Consider the following 22,099-nt stretch of genomic DNA (forward strand, 5'->3'; position numbering starts at 1 on the left):
TGCCTGGTGTTGCCCCTTTTGCTGGATTTTTCATTATTAGGTAGGTTTTCCCAGTTGTTAGCCACTTTTCAATTTCTCCTCCTTGTAGTATATTGTTGAACTGCTTGGCAATGAGTGGGTATATAACAGTTAGATGTTTCAACCAAAACCCATGCAGTTTGCCAGACAAATCTTATTGCATTCTTTGACCAAATGACAAAACTAGTGGACCAGAGGAATGCTGTAGATATAATTTACTTGGACATCAGTAAGGCATTTGATAAAGTATATCACAACCTACTACTTGATAAGATAGAAAAATGTGGGTTAGATAGCATCACCACCAGATGGATTCATAGCTGGCTGACAGGCTGTACTCAGCGTGTGGTCCTCAATGGAACTGCATCTACATGGAAGGAAGTGTGTAGTGGGGTGCCCCAGGGCTCTGTTCTGGGCCCAGTGCTCTTCAACATCTTCATCAACGATTTGGATGAGGGGATAGATGGGGAACTCATCAAATTTGCAGATGACACCAAGCTGGCAGGAATAGCCAATACTCCAGAAGATAGGCTTAAGATACAGGAGGATCTGGACAGACTGGAACACTGGGCACTATCTAACAAAATGAAATTCAATTGTAAAAAAGTAAGGTTCTACATTTAGGCAGGAAAAATCAAATGCACAGGTATAGTATAGGTGGTACCTGGCTCAATAGTAGCAACTGTGAGAGAGATCTCAGAGTCCTAGTGGACAATCACTTAAATATGAGCCAGCAGTGTGCTGCAGCTGCCAAAAAAGCCAACACAGTGCTAGGCTGCATTAACAGAGGGATAGAATCAAGATCACATGAAGTGTCAATACCAATTTATAACACCTTGGTAAGGCCACACCTGGAATACTGCATCCAGTTTTGGTCACCAAAATGTAAAAAAGATGTTGAGACTCTAGAAAGGGTACAGAGAAGGGCAACAAATATGATTGGGGGACTGGAGGCTAAAACATATGGGGAACGGTTGCTGGAATTGGGTATGTGTAGTTTAATGAAGAGAAGGGTGAGGGTGACATGATAGCAGTGTTCCAACATCTTAGGAGCTGCCACAAAGAAGAGGGAGTCAAGCTGTTCTCCAAAGCACCTGAAAGCAGGAGAAGAAGCAACGGATGGAAACTAGTCAAGGAGAGAAGCAACCTAGAACTAAGGAGAAACTTCCTGACAGTTAGAACAATTAACCAGTGGAACAACCTGCCTCCAGAAGTGGTGAATGCTCCAACACTGGAAGTTTTTAAGAGGAGACTGGACAGCCATTTGCCTGAAATGGTATAGGGTTTCCTGCCTGAGCAGGGGGTTGGACTAGATGACCTCCAAGTCCCTTCCAACTTATTATTATTATTATTATTATTATTATTATTATTATTATTATTATTATTATTGTTCATCTTCAGGTGGTGTTGACCAATTTTTGATCTTCCTTGCTCTTTTTTCTACCATTTTTGTTGTTATTACTAGTTCTTTCATTTCAATTTCTGTTTTATTTGCATCCACCTCTTTTAACCAAGCCGCATCCTTGTTGTGTTTCTTTGGGTTATCCCATATCTGCTTCCAGAACTGCACGGTTTCTTCCTTGTCAGGTAGTGACTGATTCATTGCAGTTTCTCCATTGATGGATTGGTAGAAACGCTTCTGATTGGATTGAAATTGGAGGTTCTGCCTATAATTTGCAATTCGAGCTTCATATCTACTGATTTTCCTGGCTATAGCTGTTATTTGCTGCTTTATTATTTCCAGTGATTCCTTGATCTTCCTTTTTTCCAAGTGGTATTTCTTGATTAGGTATTCTTTGGTCTTCTTGTTCTTCAGCTTCTTTTCTTTCATCTGTTCTAGCTTGCTTGCATGTGATCTTAACTTGCTGATCTTATTTTCTAGTCTAACCTTCCATTTTTGTGGTGCACTGTTTGTTTTTCTTCTTTGTTGATTTTGCATCCCAGGTATTCAGTTATAACTGCAGCTGTGCTGTACATTAGTTGGTTTGTTTCTTGCAGTGAATTGGTGCTTATACTTGATATTGCAGTATTTGCATCTTTTAATGCTTGTGCTAGCTGTTTCTTTGCAACAAGCTTCAATGCAGGCAGCCTTATTCTGTTGTTTTTGTGCTGTTCTAGATGCTCAGTTATTCTTTCTTTCAATTCTTTTCTTTCTTTAGTTAGAGGGCTTTGTTCTTCCTGCGGAAGAGGTGCCTGGTTTCCAAATGAGAACAGTTGTATATCTCTGCTGGATTCCTTCACTGCCAGCTCCCCCTGGCTTGCCTCTACATTCTGAATTACTTCTGGCAAGGCTTTGATTTCTTTGCCCTGGGTAAACCTTTGCAGTTCATCCAATTCTGTTTCTGTGAATACTTTATTTCATATTATAAATCGGCATTGTTCTGCTAGTCTCTGTTCTGTTATTTCTGATTCTGGATGTTGTTCTTTCCAGAACTGGTGCATTTGTTTTAGATATCCTTTTCTTGTTGGACTTGATCTATAATAACAGATCATTATTTCTTTGTTTTCAATCACTGTGTATTTGCGATGGGTAATCACCTTTTCTTCCAGTAGTTCTGCAGCTGCTGGCCCTGGTTGCTCAGCCAACAGTCCTGAATCCTGTCCCATTTTTCACCAGATATCCAGGAACTCCCAACATCTAGCGCAGACCTTGTTAACCTGGGCAACATCCGAGCCGGTATGGCTTTCTGAAATTTACGTCTCACCATATTTTATGGGAGAGACACTCTTTGACTCCTCTGATGAAACCTGTCCAGTATGGTTGAACCTCTGGCATAGTTCTCATCTTCCTCAGAGTACACAAGCCCCACAACCACATCAAGGTAGTGCCTCACTGTGGGATGATGATGATGATGATTATTTGTTTCTGCATCCTATATAAAGACTTGACCCCCTTAATAAAGGCCTTTCACTTTAGACTTGTGGTTGGTATTGGGGTGTGTGCAGAAAGGCACTTTACAAAATTGGTATTGCTTTCCCAGATTCAGGGATCAAGTTATTTTCAGTTTCATGCCACCTATCTCCTGAGCTTTAAAAGGCAGCAGCACCAGCTCCAATCTTCTGATTGTTAAAACTGGTTGTTCAGGATCCAGGAACGGGAAAAATGTTCTTTGCAACACTTTTTTAAGGGACCTCGAAAAAGATCCTGGGATTAAGCTGGAATCTGTCTGGCACAGCTGGCTCGGTCCCTTGAGGACATCCAAGCTGGCAGTGCAAATTTCAGAGGAACAACTGGATCTTCTCTTAATCTGGGTTTGCTTGAAGCGTGTAATCCAAGCATGAAAAGGAGAGGCTTACTCCAGCTCAGATCTTATACAAGTAGTCCTTAACTTACAATCATTTGTTTAGGGCCGTTGTGGCGAACCTATGGCATGCGTGCCACAGGTGGCACGCAGAGCCCTCTCTGTGGGCATGTGCGCCGTCACCCCAGTCCAAGGCCTTAAGTCCCATCCATGAGCAACCTGCATCAAAATCTCCCTGGGCAAGTGGCTTTTTAAGCTGGGTTTTATAAAACCTTTCCGCTTTAGGCCTCCGCCAATGTGTGCAAAAAAAGAAAAGTTCAATCAATTTCAACTTCTCGGGGGAAAAAAGATCTCGCAAAGTTGGAATTGATTGAACTTTATTTTTAGTCCCACACAGCGGTGAAGGAAGTGACGCGTTGGAACTGGAAAGAAGGTGCCGCGTGGGGGTGGGGGTGGGAGCAGCGGGAGCAGGGCACTTCATGTGAGGGGTAGGGCAGGGTCTGTGCATGGGCTAGAGAAGCAATGCGGCGGGGCTAGCGTGGTAAGACCAGTTGCTTCCCTCCGCCTGCCAGACACCTAATAAAGATGCGCAGGGTAAGGTTGCCGGGTCCTCCCCCGCCCAGATGCCCTCGCCTCCCCCAAGGTTTTTTTTTACTAACCTGCCTTTCAGCTGCATTCCATTTCTCTGTTTGCTTCTCAGCCTTCGCCGTGTGTTTGTGGGACTATCGGTTAAAAAAATGTTTCATCAGACTTTCTAACTTCTCACAAGATCTCAAGAAGTTAGAAAGTCTGATGGAACTTTTTTTTTTACCGATAGTCCCACAAACACGCGGTGAAGGCTGAGAAGCGAACGGAGAAACAGAATGCAGCTGAAAGGCAGGTTAGTAAAAAAAAAACGCTTGGGGGAGGCGAAGGCATCTGGGCGGGGGCAGCAGCCTTACCCTGCATGGTGGCGGGAGGGTGGAGCACATGCCCTTCTCATGCCAGGCCAGCCCCTGCAGCCCCAGGGCAGCTGTGCTAGGCGGTGGTGGGCAGGGTGTTGAGGTGGGGGCTGGCAAGCTGACCAAAGCAGCAAGTGGAGCGCCGGATGCTCGGGGAGGGAGGGAGGGGAAAAGAGGTCAATTCCAACTGCACGATCTTTCACGAGAAATTGGAATTGATTGATTGACCTTTTTCCCCCCGAAAAAAACCTTCCTTTGTCCTTGCAAGCAGTGGTGGCGGACCACGAAGGAGAAACGGCAGAGGGGCTGGGAGTCAGGTAAGGAAAGAAAGGCAATTTCTGGGGGGAGCGAGGATTTCTTTCCTTACCGCCCCACTTGTTCTGAGGCCACTTTCCGCTCAACCGCGTTCCTCTTGCCAATGGCCCAATTGCCCACTTCAACACCCTCCCTCCCTGAGCCTCCAGTGATCCACCAGCTGCTTTGGTGGCTCTGTAAGCTGTAAGTATACCGGTTCCTTACCTCTGCCCGGTTTGTTCCGCGGCCTCATGGCAGCATCATAGGGTGTGATGCGTTAGGCGGCAAACAGCCATATTGCGCCGAAACCAGCCATTTGCCACCTCGCGCCCAGTGCCACTGCTATAAGGCCGCGGAACAAGCCAGGCGGAGGTAAGGAACTGGTATACTGGATCCCCCCTCCCCTACACCGCCTGCTGCTGGAGGGCTGGCCCGGTATTTGCAGCAGGCTGCGGACCCTCAGAGTGCGTCGGTCGAGGGGCTGGCAGGCTGTGGCTGCTGATGGACACAGTTGACCCCCATGCGCTCACTGTGTGTGGGGGCCGATGGTGTCAGGCAGCAGCCACCTTGGTCCTTGCCTTGCCTAGCCTTGCCCTGCGGCAATGGCACCCCTGCCCTGCCCCCTGCCTGGTCTCGCCTCACCCCGCAGGACGAGCCTCCTGCCCACTGTCCCACCCGCCAGAGACCCCCTGGATCTCCCCCAAACCTCCCCGGCCCCCACAGGCGTCCCTCCCCATGAGCAACATTGAGGTGGCCACGCTGACCCCGGCCACGCCCACCCAGTCTGCCATGACCACTGGAGCCACGTCCATCCAGTGGTCACGCCCACCCAGCACCTGACCATAAATGGGGTTTGGGTTGCAGTTTGGGCACTTGGTCTCTAAAAGGTTTACCATCACTGGTTTAGGGACTGTTCCAAGTCACAACAGCACTGAAAAATGTGACTTAAAACCAGTCCTTGCACTTATGACTATCACATCCCTAGGGTCATGTGATCAGAATTCAAGTACTTGGCAACCGGCATGCATTTGTGATGGTTGCAGCATCCCAGGGTCATGTGATCACCATCCACATGACCTTCCTAGCCAGTTTCCAACAAGCAAACACAATGGGGGAAGCCAGATTTGCTTAAGGACCACATGATTCACTTAAGAACTGCAGTGATTTGCCTAACAGCCGTGGCAAAAAAGGGCATAAAGTCAGGTGTGATTCACTGACTAACCATCTTGCTTAGCAATGTAAATTTTGGTTCCAGTTGTGGTTGTAAGTCGAGGACTACCTGGTATTTGCTGTGTCAATTTTCATTCCTTCAGGGAGGGAGGGAAAGAGTGGAAAAAAGGAAAAGAAAGGGAAGGAAGAAAGAAGAAGGTAGGAAGAAGGAAGGAAAAGAAAGAGGAAGAAAGAAAGAGGCAGGGAGGGAGAGAAACAGAGGAGGGAAGGAAAAGAAAGAGAAGGAAGAAGGAAAGAAGAGAGTCTAAGATTCTGCTCTCCAAGATATGTTGAAATGACAGTCAAGGTGTTTCATGATCCCCCCCCCAACCTCTTCTCCCAAGTGGAAAGATCTTTTTCCTGTCCTGCCTCGATCAATGTGCCGGAGCCTAAAACCCTGGTCCCTGCATCACAGCCAACCTTCAATTGAGGAAACTGAGAATTTGGGACAGGTTGGACAAGGAGAGAAACACCACCAAGAGGTGAAAAAAAATTAAAAGTACACGCGCGCACACACACACACACACACACACACACACACACGGCTTTCTTCAGCGCCTCTGCAATTGCCTGATGCCCTTTGCAATCACTGCTGCCCACTTCCCTCCCCCCAGTGCCTCCGCATCACTGCTGCCCGCTGCCTGATTGGCTGCCAGGAGGCGCAGCTACTTGTCCCATGCAGCAAATTGCCAGGGTACAAGTGTGCTTCAGGGAATCAGCTGGGACGAGGGGCTGGGGGGGGGCATTGCCATGGGGGGGAGTGCTGGCAGAGGATGAAAGGCTGCTGTGGGTTGGCTGTGGCAGGGGGCCAGGAGAGAAGTGGGCACGGCCAAGTGTCACTACCTAATAGTCCAATTCTGAGAAGGGGAACTTGGGTGAAGAGAAAGTGACCATCATGGGCAGGGATGTACAGTGGATATAGAAAGTCTGCAGAACTGGATGCCCCTCCAAACTTGATGAAAAAAGAAGAAGAAAAGTTCCACAAACTTTGGTGCAAAAACAATACTGTGTATCACCAAAAGTACACCATACAGTGAAGCATGGTGGTGGCAGCATGCTTGAGGGCTGCTTTTCTTCCGCTGGAACTAGGGCTTTAGTCAAGGTGGAGGGAATTATGAACACTTACAAATATCAGTCAATTTTCACACAAAAACTTCAGGCCTTTGCTACAATGCTGAAGATGAAGAGGAATTTCACCCTTCAACGCAACAACATTTCAAAGCATTCCTCCCAATTAACAGAACGGCTTCACCAGAAGAAGGTGAAAGTTTTGTAATGGCCCAGCCAGAGCCCAGACCTGAATCCAATTGAAAATCTGTGGGGTGACCTGAACTGGGCTGTGCACAGGAGATGCCCTTGTAATCTGACAGATTTGGAGCACTTTTGCAAGGAAGAGTGGGCAAAGATTCCCAAGGCAAGATGTGCCATGCTGATAGGCTCCTACCCCAGAAGACTGAATGCTGTCATAAAATCAAAAGGTGCTTCAACAAAATAGGGGGCTTTTCACTGGCAAGTAATAGATGCTATAACTGTATGCTTTCCTGGAACCACTCTCTACTTTTATGCTTCACATATGACTTGTCTATATTAAGATGGGACAATGTACTAGGAGATTGTACCCTTTAATAATTGTCATCCTTATATATTGATATTTATTTTAATTTCAGGTCTTACAGGTCTACAGATGGACAAACAATCCCTCAGTTGGGGAACCCATCGACCCCACAGCCTTCCTCACCTGACGTTGGAAACTGCTATCAGCATTCTGATTTCTCCCATATATACTTTCCATGCAGCCCCATCAGTCCTGACCTGTTTTCTGGTCCTCATACCCTTTTGTCCCGAGACTCCATGCAGCATCTGTCCATGGAGGACATGTGCTGTTCCACACCAGACTTTGGCCTTGATGAGCAGGTGAGTGAATTAATCCCTTCTGACACTTAATGAAATAACCCATGTGTTAGCCTTGTAGGTGGATTGCCCCTGTTAATTTGACTTGTTTTTATTTGCCTAGAAAAGAAAGTTCACTTGTGCTTGGTTATTTTTGTGCTTTCCTGCCCTCCTCAGATTGGGGGTGAGGTTACAAGAACCAATATGGGCTACATACAGGCTGAAGATTTCCCTTAGATGCAGTCATATTCCGAAAGGATATTTCAGGTTTCCAGATTGTGGAAGCAATGAAGCCTTCCAACCATTCTGCCTTTTCTTCCCAGACTGTACAGCCATGGGAACGACGCAGTTTCCCACTGCCCTACAATCCCAAGACAGAGCGGGAGGACCAGTCAGAAGCACAGGACCAGTCATCACGTTGCACATGGCGCACATCTGGCAGCAAGCCCTCCCAAGAAGTAGATACTGCCTCCATCTCACCTTCCCTTGCTTGCTTCAAGAGCCAGAATTCAGGGGCCATAGCCATGGTTCAGCGGCCAGCCCACAGATAAGAGACAGACAGGAAAACTGAGCAAAAAGGGGAAGAAAACAATGCACCAAATTAACTCTTGACATTAAAGTTTCTGAAATCTGTGTTTGATATTCAAACATCCTGCTGGGAATTTTCACAGTTTTTAGTGAATTTAAGGAGTTTAGAAACTCTTTTCTTTCTCACCTTCTCCCCCTCCCCCTTTCTTTCCATGTTTCTTTGTCTCACACACACCTTATCCAGTGCTGTGTGGACTAATGAGTAGAGCAAAGCTGCTTCTCCCTCCCCATTCATAGGTGTACACTTCTCAGAAAAGAGAGTGAAGCTGGCTGGTTAACCCTGGAATTGGTTCTCTGGTGAAAGGGTATTTTCATTTGTTTTTTCTTTTGCTGTTTAGTGTCTGTTTCCCTCACTTAGCACCATCAATCACATCATCATAGTGCCATCCCTCACCCTTAAGATTGTAGTGAAATTGTTGGTGAAAAGTGCTGCTTCTTGAATGAGACCTTCTCCTCTTCCTCCCCCCCCCACTGGAAAGCACTTGCAGTGCAAATTCTCAAAATCACTTGGTTTCTTAAGGGATGGCTTCCCATTGTGAGTGGCAAGAAGCTCTTCGCCAGTGACCTTGATCTGTTCTGGGGTTCTCTGTTGCTTCAGAGACAGTCTCTCCATGTTAAACAGGAAGTATACAGTGAGGGGGAAAATTATTTGATCCCCTGCTGATTTTGTACATTTGCCCACTGACAAAGAAATGATCAGTCTATAATTTTAATGGTAGGTTTATTTTAACAGTGAGAGACAGAATAACAACAAAATCCAGAAAAATGCATTTCAAAAAAGTTATAAATTGATTTGCATTTTAATGAGTGAAATAAGTATTTGACCCCTTCACAAAACATGACTTAGTACTTGGTAGCAAAAACCATTGTTGGCAATCACAGAGGCCAGATGTTTCTTGTAGTTGGTTACCAGGTTTGTACACATCTCGAGGGATTTTGTCCCACTCCTCTTTGCAGATTCTCTCCAAGTCATTAAGGTTTTGACGCTGACATTTGGCAGCTCGAACCTTCAGCTCCCACCACAGATTTTTTATGGGATTAAGGTCTGGAGACTGGCTAGGCCACTCCAGGACCTTAATGTGCTGCTTCTTGAGCCACTCTTTTGTTGCCTTGGTTGTATGTTTTGGGTCATTTCCATGCTGGAATACCCATCCACGACCCATTTTCAATGCCCTGACTGAGGGAAGGAGGTTCTCACCCAAGATTTGACAATACATGGCCCCAGTGCTTTTTTTGTAAAAGAAAAAGGTGCCGGAACTCACACATGTCATACAACCCACCTTGCCTACCCTACAAGATTCCATCCAAAAAAGGTGCCGGAACTCCATTCTGAGCGTTCTATGAGAAAAAAAGCCCTGCATAGCCCCGTCCATCATCCCTTTGATGCGGTGAAGTTGTCTTGTCCCCTTAGCAGATCAACACCCCCAAAGCATAATGTTTCCACCTCCATGTTTGACGGTGGGGATGGTGTTCTCAGGGTCATAGGCAGCATTCTTCCTCCTCCTCCTCCAAACACGGTGAGTTTAGTTGATGCCAAAGAGCTCGATTTTGGTCTCATCTGACCACAACACTTTCACCCACTTCTCCGAATCATTCAGATGTTCATTGGCAAACTTCAGATGGACCTGTACATGTGCTTTCTTGAGCAGGGAGACCTTGCGGGCACTGCAGGATTTCAGTCCTTCACGGCGTAGTGTGTTACCAATTGTTTTCTTGGCAATAGTCTTATAGCCCATGCCAGCCTTGTGTAGGTCTACAATCTTGTCCCTGACATCCTTGGACAGCTCTTTGGTCTTGGCCATGGTGGACAGTTTGGAATCTGATTGATTGCTTCTGTGGACAGGTTTCTTTTATACAGGTAACAGGCTGAGTGTCAACGCTGCTAACATCGAATGTTATTGCTTGACAAGAGATTTAGTTTAAGGTTGGGAGGGAGGACGAGTAGGATTGCACCTTTCAAGGCCATCTCTAACTAGAGAAGATAAGACCTTGGCGGGTTTTTTAACGGAAGGGAAACTGATTCTTTAAATTAATTGGAGAATATGATTAATGACAAAATTAGAAAGGTGGAGAATTGTGTTTTAATATATTGTGCAAGGGGCGGAGATTTCAGATTCCAGCTTCCTTCGAGCAAGCATTTGCAGGTGTATTAGGCTAATAAAGAACTTTTAAGGTAAACAATGCCTCAGAGTCACTTGAAAAGCCCATACCTCAGAAACCTGACACTGAGATTAGGAGCACTCCCTTTAAGAGAGTGCTCCTAATCTCAGCTCGTTACCTGTATAAAAGACACCTGGGAGCCAGAAATCTTGATTGATAGGGGATCAAATAATAATTAAAATGCAAATCCATTTATAGCTTTTTTTGAAATGCATTTTTCTGGATTTCTTTTTGTTGTTATTCTGTCTCTCACTGTTAAAATAAACCTGCCATTAAAATTATAGACCGATCATTTCTTTGTCAGTGGGCAAACGTACAACATCAGGGGATCAAATAATTATTTCCCTCACTGTAGTTGTGCAAAAAAAAGCAATTTTCCATAATCAGCCTGGATATGCTTAGGTTACATTTTATTCATATTGTGCTTTTTTTATGGCAGATTACTGGGAAAAAGGCTGGCAACCATTCCCATTTCAAGAGGAACCATTTTTCCATGCATTTTCTTTGCTGGCTATGATCTAGGGCAGGGGTGTCAAACTCGCAACGTCACGTGATGTGTCACGATGTATCGTGACTTTTTCCATTGCTGGCAATGGGGTGGGCACAGTTTCAGCATGATGCATCTGGCCCAGGGGCTGGCAGTTTGACACCCCTGATCTAGGGTTACTCTCTTCTTTTTCCCTGCTAATTACGAACACTTCTGTGTTTCCTTTTTTCTTTTGCATTCTGGCCATTAGTTTGAAAAAGCTGTAGGTTATATATCTTCAGCTAATAGATTGCAATACAGTAGTGTTGAGCTTTAAGTACTGGGAGTGATGCCACAGGATTCAACAATTTGCCACCCCAGATCCACAAGCCATATTGTGAGTGTGGTATAATCTCATTGTTCCTTTTCTTCCACCATTAAAAAATAGTCTATGCGTTGGCTGAGATTGCATCTTAAATTTTAACATATGTCTGAGTAACAAAATGTTTTTTCCAGAGAAAGATTGGATGTTGTTTTTACCACTACCTCTTACTTAACTCCATTTCAGCTTACAAGTTTTTGGAAATTAAGTCACGGTTTCTTTCCTAAAAATGACTTGAGCTGACTCTTGCCAAGCTGAACAGATCTGAATTGATTTTAATTTAAAGAGGCCACTGCCATCACTTCCCATCCCTTGTCACTCCCATGTTTTGCACACCAATCCATTGTAACATTTTCCTGACCTTAGCAGTGTGGCTGTTGGTCCCTGTCCTGTTAAGCATTGTGTCTGTCTTCTGTATTAAACACATCACCCCCCCCCCAAAAGGGGGGAACCCTTTTCTCATTTCTTAATTGTAACAAAATAGTAGCTAAACTGCTTAATGGTTGGGGGTTTTCCCCACAATTCTCAATTTTTAAAAAAAGGAAAAACCCAATGCTACTATATCCCTCTGCATTAAGTGCTTTTCTGTTTATAGGGTTGAAAATTCTGAATAACCATCTTAGCATTATAAAGGAAAAGAAATCTACAGAAAAGAAAAATAAAACCCACCTTGTAAATATTTCTTTTCCTGCTTCAAGCTGTGTAATGTACTTGTTATATAGGAACATTTTTCTTCAGAGAAGCTGATCTTTGTTTAATGTCTTGATTATGTTGGCCAAAGCACCAATGTGTGTTTATTAAAAAAAGATTTTAAAAATGTAAAAGTTAAGTGCTACATTTTGTTTTGGCAATACAAGGGGGAAATACCTTGTAAGATATTCAGAGAATTAGGGAAAGCTATTACAACAGAGATAATGCAATGGTTTTCCATTTTTGGATTGTAAAATCTTTAAATGAGCTTTAGTAACGTAGTAACGTAGTAACGTAGAAACCATTGACTATTTCAAAGAAATTGTATCTTTTTCAGAGACGTGATTTCATGATTTAGCAGGGATTTTGGGAAGTGATTCTGGAAAGGATAATCAAACAACAAATCAGTGAACACCTTGATGCAAACAAAGTCATCACTAAAAGTCAACATGGGTTTGTCAAAAACAGATCATGCCAGACAAATCTTATTGCATTCTTTGGCCAAGTGACAGAATTAGTAGACCAAAGGAATGCTGTAGATATAATTTATTTGGACTTCAGTAAGGCACTTGATAAAGTACAGGTGAAACTCAAAAAATTAGAATATCATGCAAAAGTTCATTTATTTCAGTAATACAACTTAAAAGGGGAAACTAATATATGAGATAGACTCATTACATCTAAAGCATGATAGTTCAAGCAGTGATTTGTCATAATTGTCATGATTATGGCTTACAGCTCATGAAAACCCCAAATCCACAATCTCAGAAAATTAGAATATTGTAAAAAGGTGCAATATTCTAGGCTCAAAGTGTCCCACTCTAATCAGCTAATTAAGCCATAACACCTGCAAAGGGTTCCTGAGCCTTTAAATGGTTTCTCAGTCTGGTTCAGTAGGAATCACAATCATGGGGAAGACTGCTGACCTGACAGTTGTGCAGAAAGCCATCATTGACACCCTCCATAAGGAGGGAAAGCCTCAAAAGGTAATTGCAAAAGAAGTTGGATGTTCCCAAAGTGCTGTATCAAAGCACATTAATAGAAAGTTATGTGGAAGGGAAAAGTGTGGAAGAAAAAGGTGCAGAAGCAGCAGGGATGACCGCAGCCTGGAGAGGATTGTCAGGAAAAGGCCATTCAAAAGTGTTGGGGACTTTCACAAGGAGTGGACTGAGGCTGGAGTCAGTGCATCAAGAGCCACCACACACAGACGGATCCTGGACATGGGCTTCAAATGTCGTATTCCTCTTGTCAAGCCGCTCCTGAACAACAAACAACATCAGAAGTGTCTTACCTGGGCTAAAAAAAACCAGACCTGGTCTGTTGCTCAGTGGTCCAAAGTCCTCTTTTCTGATGAGAGCAACTTTTGCATCTCATTTGGAAACCAAGGACCCAGAGTCTGGAGGAAGAATGGAGAGGTACACACTGCAAGATGCTTGAAGTCCAGTGTGAAGTTTCCACAGTCTGTGTTGATTTGGAGAGCCATGTCATCTGCTGGTGTTGGTCCACTGTGCTTCATTAAGTCCAGGGTCAATGCAGCCGTGTACCAGGAGATTTTGGAACACTTCATGCTTCCTTCCGCAGACGAGCTTTATGGGGATGCTGACTTCATTTTCCAGCAGGACCTGGCACCTGCCCACACTGCCAAAAGCAGCAAAACCTGGTTCAATGACCGTGGGATTACTGTGCTTGATTGGCCAGCAAACTCGCCTGACCTGAACCCCATAAAGAATCTATGGGGCATTGCCAAGAGAAAGATGAGAGACATGAGACTGAACAATGCAGAAGAGCTGAAGGCCGCTATTGAAGCATCCTGGTCTTCCATAACACCTCAGCAGTGCCACAGGCTGATAGCTTCCATGCCATGCCGCATTGAGGCAGTAATTGCTGCAAAAGGGGCCCAAACCAAGTACTGAGTACATATGCATGCTTATACTTCTCAGAGGTCCGATATTCTATGTACACTCCTTGTTTTATTGATTGCATGTAATATTCTAATTTTCTGAGATTGTGGATTTGGGGTTTTCATGAGCTGTACGCCATAATCATCACAATTATGACAAATCACGGCTTGAACTATCTTGCTTTGCATGTAATGAGTCTATCTCATATATTAGTTTCCCTTTTAAGTTGCATTACTGAAATAAATGAACTTTTGCACGATATTCTAATTTTTCGAGTTTCACCTGTAGATCACAACCTACTTGATAAGATAGAAAAATGTGGGTTAGATAGCATCACCACCAGATGGATTTGTAGCTGTCTGACAGGCTGTACTCAGCGTGTGGTCCTCAATGGAACTGCATCTACATGGAAGGAAGTGTGTAGTGGGGTGCCCCAGGGCTCTGTTCTGGGCCCAGTGCTCTTCAACATCTTCATCAATGATTTGGATGAGGGGATAGATGGGGAACTCATGAAATTTGCAGACGACACCAAGCTGGCAGGATTAGCCAATACTCCAGAAGATAGGCTTAAAATACAGGAGGATCTGAACAGACCCGAATACTGGGTGCTATCTAACAAAATAAAATTCATTGGTGAAAGAAGTAAGGTTCTACACCTAGGCAGGAAAAATCAAATGCACAGGTATAGTATAGGTGGTACCTTGCTCAATAGTAGTAACTGTGAGAGGGATCTTGGAGTCCTAGTGGACAATCACTTAAATATGAGCCAGCAGTGTGCTGCAGCTGCCAAAAAAGCCAACACAGTGCTAGGCTGCATTAACAGAGGGATAGAATCAAGATCACATGAAGTATTAATACCACTTTACAATGCCTTGGTAAGGCCACACCTGGAATACTGCATCCAGTTTTGGTCACCAAAATGTAAAAAAGATGTTGAGACTCTAGAAAGGGTACAGAGAAGGGCAACAAATATGATTGGGGGACTGGAGGCTAAAACATATGGGGAACGGTTGCTGGAATTGGGTATGTGTAGTTTAATGAAGAGAAGGGTGAGGGGTGACATGATAGCAGTGTTCCAATATCTCAGGGGCTGCCACAAAGAAGAGGGAGTCAAGCTATTCTCCAAAGCACCTGAAAGCAGGAGAAGAAGCAACGGATGGAAACTAGTCAAGGAGAGAAGCAACCTAGAACTAAGGAGAAACTTCCTGACAGTTAGAACAATTAACCAGTGGAACAACCTGCCTCCAGAAGTGGTGAATGCTCCAACACTGGAAGTTTTTAAGAGGAGACTGGACAGCCATTTGCCTGAAATGGTATAGGGTTTCCTGCCTGAGCAGGGGGTTGGATTAGATGACCTCAATGTCCCTTCCAACTTAGTATTACTTTCTATGGTAGGTAAAGCAACTTAATGAAAGTGAGTGCCATCTATGGAATGGGCAAATTAATGCTGCAAGAGATGGAAGGTGGAAAGACAGTCACAGTCCTGTAACTCACCTTAATCAGCATGGCTTGAGCACCATCCCATCCTTTCAACAAAAGTAAAAAGGGAAGTTGCCTTTGAGACAGGGTTAATTCCTGGTGATTATATTGAGTCTTCAAGCTTTTATTAATGGCAGTTTGGTAGAGGTTTTCCTCAACAAAGACAATACATTTAATATTGTAGTAATGACTTTTTATTTCCAAATCCACTTTTACAGCAACGTTAAGTGTAAAACAATTGTTAAAACACACATATACACCATGGACAGTCACAAACAGGTAGCTAAGCGAAGATGACCATATGGAGATCTCATGCCCTTTCCACTCCCTCCCTGTTTCCCCAACCCAGAAAAACTTAAAAAGGAATTATGGTGTCTTTCAAACTCCAGTGTCCCTACTTACAAATTTATGTAATAAAGCCCCATTATCATTTTAATTTCAAAACCAATCTGTCAAAACCAACACCTTTAAAGCCTAGATATGTATATTTATATACCAAAACAAAACATAAGCCAGTCAGTTTAAAATGGCTTTGGTCTGGAACCACCATGTGTTCTTGCCATCTGGAGGAAAATGAATACTAGGAGGACACAAAGACAATGAAAATCCAGCTAGGAAACAGGACCTATGATCAAAGGAAATGGCTAAGAGGTCAGGGAAAAGAATTCAGAACACTTAAATGTGTGTGCAATGCTTGGGAAAGAGAAAGGTTTAAGCACTGGGGGGAAAAATGAACAGGGGCCAGGCCTATTTTCTGAAAAAGGACTTGGGGACCAATGTTTTTTCTAGAAGTACAGCATGACTGCTCTTCACTGTTCAATGCTGAAGAGGGTTGTCAAGATTTTCCAGCCCAAAGTCCTCAAATGTAAGCCAAAAAATATATCACACGGGCATAGTATATACCAGGGGTCTTCAAAGTTGGCCCTTTTATGACTTGTGGACTTCAACTCCCAGAATTCCTCAGCCAGTCATGCTGGCTGAGGAAGTCTGGGAGTTGAAGTCCACAAGTCATAAAAGGGCCAACTTTGAAGACCCCTGGTATATACTATAGCTTCTCAGTGAAAGGATTCTCCTATTTCATCATTTTGATTTTAAAAAGAATAATCCTACCACCTTAACTTAACTACAGCAGTAACAACAGGCTTTTAAATGACTGAAAAGTGTTGATGTAGAGATGACTCCTCTGCAAAATCTTCTCTTCCACTTGAGCTCTATCTTGGAGTAAAATACCTACTTGGTTCTTATACATTACTTTCTGTCTAGCTACTCTCCCCACCAGATCCCACAAGTTCTGCTTAGCAAAACTTTCTTGACCTGATTCAGATAATTGATTTACATATAAAAAACAGGAAACTGCAGCTTTAGCCCTCATTTTGAACTGATTGAACAAATGACCTTTAATCAATCTCTGTACTAAAAGGGATGCAGGTGCCATGGATGAACATGGTTTACAGTAAATGAAAAGGGTAATGCTGACAAAGTCAACTGTTATTTTTTCAACCTGCTGCTCCTCTACCTTTCCCCCAGAATGTGATAGGTGTTAAACATCCTAAAGCAAATGATACAGCACTAGCTCTACCTTTTAATTGAAACAAAATGTTTCTTTTTGCCAGGGATACCCACTCTTGTTTAGGAAGGTGTCCTGGCCTTCATAAGTTAAAAATGAAAAGACTTGAAATCAGATCAACATGTTAAAAAAATTGCTTCCAGAGCAAACCAGTTTTCTTGAAAGCCCTGCACCTTTCAGCTTTGACAATTGTAAATTTTTGCTGCTGACCAGTCACATGTAGACCACCTTTTGAGTTTAGCATGATTACCTTTGGTCACATGAAGCATCAAACTAGAACATGCTGAGAACTCGAACCTATCTGAATGTTGGCTCAACCATTACAATCATGAATTATGCAGGAAGAGGTGCCCAACTATCCTAGAAAGGGTAGAAAGCTGTTGTTTTTTTCATTCCAGTCCAAATGGGTGCCATGAACTAGGCTGGAAAGAGATTATTACCCAGCAAAATTTCCTACCATTGCTCTGTGGGCATACAGAGTCAGGTTCAAAGAGTTTGAGGGTCCCCTCAACGTTGTGGTCATTCAAGGACAACGTACAAGTCTAATTGGACTAGCCTGGTTCAAGGCCCTGGACATCCGAGTAACTGGCATAAATTGTACCCAGACGGCCGACCTGGCTGCAGTATGCCAGGAGTATGCTGATGTGCTTAGCCCTAGCTTAGGACAGTATAAAGGGGCACCCATGTCCCTTCATCTTGATCCGGCTGTCACGCCAATCAGAATAAAACCACGCAGAGTGCCGTTTGCGCTTAAACCAAAAATCGATGCAGAATTGGACAACAGGGAGTGCTTCCATCCGTGGACAGTAGCCTGTGGGAGACTCTGATAGTGACCCCAGTGAAGTCTAATGGGGACGTCCATATCTGTGCAGACTACAAGTGCACAATCAACAAGGCACTACAGCAACACGCTTACCCAGTGCCAGTGGTTAGTCACATCCTAGCATCACTTAAAGGGGGTTGTTCACCAAACTCGACCTTGCACAAGCCTACCAACAGCTGCCTGTTGATGACACAGCTGAGGCACAATCGTCGCTCACTGAGGGGCATTCAGAGTTCATCGCCTGCAGTTTGGGGTGTTGCCCCAGGACTGTTCCAAAGCGTTATGGAATGGACACTTAAAAATATACCAGGCGTCTGCCCTTATTATGATGAGGTCCTGATTGCAGGTGAATCTGTGGCAGTACTTGCAGATCGCTCAGAGCAGTGCTTCAATGATTTCGCCAAGCGGGGTTGAAGTTAAAGAAAGAAAAGTGTCAGATTGGAGTGGATTCTACTGAGTTCTTGGGATTCTGGATAGATTCCGCCAGTATCCACCCATCAGAAGCTAAGCTTAAAAAAGCTATCCAACAAGCCTCAAGACCTAAGTCAAAAGGGGAGTTACAGGCATTCCTGGGACTTTTAAATTTTTATCACTCATTCCTGCTACACAAAGCAGCATTGGCCAAGCCACTCCATCATCTTCTACACGAAAAAGCACTCTGGGTGTGGGAAAGTACCCACGATAAAGCATTCAGAGCAGTCAAATCACTGCTATTGTCTAACTCCGTGTAAGCACATTTTAATGAGAAACTGCCCATGATTTTAGCATGTGATGCATCACCATACAGCATCGGAGCAGTTCTAAGCCATAAAATGGCAGATGGCCGTGAAGCTCCTATAGCTTATTACTCTAGAACATTATTTAGAGCAGAGAGAAATTATGCACAGATATTGTAGCAGGAATTAAAAAATTCCATGACTTCCTACAGGTGAAACTCGAAAAATTAGAATATCGTGCAAAAGTTCATTTATTTCAGTAATGCAACTTAAAAGGGGAAACTAATATATGAGCTAGACTCATTACATGCAAAGCAAGATAGTTCAAGCCGTGATTTGTCATAATTGTGATGATTATGGCGTACAGCTCATGAAAACCCCAAATCCACAATCTCAGAAAATTAGAATATTACATGCAATCAATAAAAGAAGGAGTGTACATAGAACAATATCGGACTTTTGAAAAGTATAAGCATGCATATGTACTCAGTACTTGGTTTGGGCCCCTTTTGCAGCAATTACTGCCTCAATGCGGCGTGGCATGGAAGCTATCAGCCTGTGGCACTGCTGAGGTATTATGGAAGACCAGGATGCTTCAATAGCGGCCTTCAGCTCTTCTGCATTGTTCGGTCTCATGTCTCTCATCTTTCTCTTGGCAATGACCCATAGATTCTCTATGGGGTTCAGGTCAGGCGAGTTTGCTGGCCAATCATGCACAGTAATCCCACGGTCATTGAACCAGGTTTTGCTGCTTTTGGCAGTGTGGGCAGGTGCCAAGTCCCTCTGGAAAATGAAGTCAGCATCCCCATAAAGCTCGTCTGTGGAAGGAAGCATGAAGTGTTCCAAAATCTCCTGGTACATGGCTGCGTTGACCCTGGACTTAATGAAGCACAGTGGACCAACACCAGCAGATGACATGGCTCCCCAAATCAACACAGACTGTGGAAACTTCACACTGGACTTCAAGCATCTTGCAGTGTGTGCCTCTCCGTTCTTCCTCCAGAATCTGGGTCCTTGGTTTCCAAATGAGATGCAAAAGTTGCTCTCATCAGAAAAGAGGACTTTGGACCAGTGAGCAACAGACCAGGTCTGTTTTTCTTTAACCCAGGTAAGACGCTTCTGACGTTGTTTGTTGTTCAGGAGTGGCTTGACAAGAGGAATACGACATTTGAAGCCGATGTCCAGGATTCGTCTCTGTGTGGTGGCTCTTGATGCACTGACTCCAGCCTCAGTCCACTCCTTGTGAAAGTCCCCAACACTTTTGAATGGCCTTTTCCTGACAATCCTCTCCAGGCTGCGGTCATCCCTGCTGCTTCTGCACCTTTTTCTTCCACACTTTTCCCTTCCACATAACTTTCTATTAATGTGCTTTGATACAGCACTTGGGGAACATCCAACTTCTTTTGCAATTACCTTTTGAGGCTTTCCCTCCTTATGGAGGGTGTCAATGATGGCTTTCTGCACAACTGTCAGGTCAGCAGTCTTCCCCATGATTGTGATTCCTACTGAACCAGACTGAGAGACCATTTAAAGGCTCAGGAACCCTTTGCAGGTGTTATGGCTTAATTAGCTGATTAGAGTGGGACACTTTGAGCCTAGAATATTGCACCTTTTCACAATATTCTAATTTTCTGAGATTGTGGATTTGGGGTTTTCATGAGCTGTAAGCCATAATCATCACAATTATGACAAATCACGGCTTGAACTATCTTGCTTTGCGTGTAATGAGTCTATCTCATATATTAGTTTCCCCTTTTAAGTTGCATTACTGAAATAAATGAACTTTTGCACGATATTCTAATTTTTCGAGTTTCACCTGTATATGGGTGGCCCTTCACCATTTTTGCAGATCACAACCTGTTGCTCGGCCTCTTTACAGCAGACAAGCAGACTCTGCAGATCCTATCACCGAGGATGCTGCGTTGGTCAATTTTTATGGCTGCCTATTCATACAGGCTAGTCCACAAACCGGGCAAGGAAATGGGCCATGCTGATGCACTCAGCCTTTGCCTCAAACAGATCCAAACCCAGCTCCAGCAACTCACATCCTGGCAATCATGGATCTTCCTGAAATGCCCCTACACATGGGAAATGTGGCCGCTGAAACTGCCACTGACAAAACAGTTGCGTTTTGAACTGGGTGTTGAGGGGGTGGCCAGAAAACAGGCCAAGTCCAGAGTTCCAGAGTTATGCCAACAAAAGGGATGAGCTGTCAGCCCACAAGGGTTGCATATTGTGGGGAAGCAGGGTGATCGTTCCGCCTACAATGGAAGCCAGAGTTTTAGTATCTTTGCATGAGGGGCATCCCAGCATCATCAGAATGAAGGCACTTGCTACTTGTGGTGGCCAGGTTTAGACAAAGATATTGAGGCTCAAGTAAGGAGCTGTAGGGTCTGCCAAGAAACTCGGCCAGAAATCCCTCAAGCACCAGTGCACTGCTGGGAGACCACGCAAACGCCATGGTCTCGCGTGCATATAGACTTTTCAGGACCATTTCAAGGACAGGTATTCCTCATTGTTGTGGATAGCTATTTAAAATGGCTAGAGGTAGTACCTGTCCAATCTATGACTACTGCCAGGACCATCCAGGAACTGTGCAGACTTTTTGTTATGTATTGCTTGCCAGATGTCATTGTGTCTGACAACGGGGCACAATTCATGGCAGCAGAATTCCAGTCCTTCCTCAAGGCCAACATGATTAGACATACCACTTCAGCTCCGTTTCATCCAGCTTCCAACGGCCAAGCTGAACAGTTGGTGAGATCTACAAAAGAGTCCCTGAAAACACTAACAATGGGAGACTGGAACCATCGCCTGGCAGATTTCCTTTTATGCCAGCACACGACGCCGAGTGCTGCTACAGGTCGCAGCCCAACCGAGCTGAGATGGGGTCATCAACTAATGACAAAGCTGGACTGTCTCCATCCTGACAGAGCAGCTGCAGAAACTTCACAACCTAAGCCTCCGAGGAATTTACATTTGGGTGAGCCTGTTTGGGCAAGAAACTATGGGCAGGGGGCACCTTAGGTGGTTTCTATTGTGACAAAGTTGTCAGGGCCACTATCTTACGAGGTGGCCCTGGACGTTGGTCGTGTGGTCCAGCACCACACTGACCAATTGCAGCGGCGGCTGGCAAGTCAGAGTCCGGGAGCTGAAGTCGAGAGAACTGTTGACTTGCATAGGGAAGTGGACATTCCCGATTCGGCCAGGCCCACAGAGACTGTAAGAGTTGAACCTGATTCAACGCAGAACAGCGAACCGTGTTTGCCAGCCAGTGATATGGATGAGCACAGTGGCACAGGTCTACCCGGTACACCCGAACACAGAGGCACCCGTCTACCTGGTGCATGGGTCTACTGGGAATGGCTGAATGGCAGGTTGATCAGGAGCCCCAAACAGTTTTGCAGTGCTCTGAAAGAAACCGTAAGATTATGTACACAAAATGCATTGGGGGTTGACTTATCCAGGGAGAAGGGGTGTTATGTATTGATATTGACCGTTATGTGTTTTTGTTTAAATATACCTCCAACTGTTTTGGAGGGAGATTGAAGTTCATATTTGAGTGGGAAAACCAGCTTTGAATCTGATTGGTCACCGCCTAGTGGTGGTATGTATAAATATCTGTCAGTCTGCCATTTCAACCCAGTTCTGTTATTCTTGCAATAAATCATGTTGCATCAGTTCGGTCTGGTCATTGCCTACAAGAACCCACTATGTAACATCTTCATTAATG

At 44.4% G+C, this 22,099-nt stretch overlaps 1 protein-coding gene across 1 annotated transcript in view; it reads left to right on the top strand.

Moving 5' to 3' along the window:
* Positions 1–8,449, top strand: part of LOC310648254 (KAT8 regulatory NSL complex subunit 1-like) — a gene marked incomplete at its 5' end in the record, with an annotated part of 277,663 nt that extends 269,214 nt beyond the window's left edge. The window contains 2 exons of the mRNA XM_083376000.1: positions 7,372–7,618; positions 7,918–8,449. Coding sequence (XP_083232126.1) covers positions 7,372–7,618; positions 7,918–8,145 — 475 coding nt within the window. The 3' untranslated portion in view covers positions 8,146–8,449. The remainder of the gene's footprint in view (positions 1–7,371; positions 7,619–7,917) is intronic.
* Between the last annotated feature and the right edge of the window lie 13,650 nt (positions 8,450–22,099).

The sequence above is a fragment of the Vipera ursinii genome (genome assembly GCF_947247035.1).
Source record: "Vipera ursinii genome assembly, chromosome: W".
In the NCBI taxonomy this organism is placed as follows: Eukaryota; Metazoa; Chordata; class Lepidosauria; order Squamata; family Viperidae; genus Vipera; species Vipera ursinii.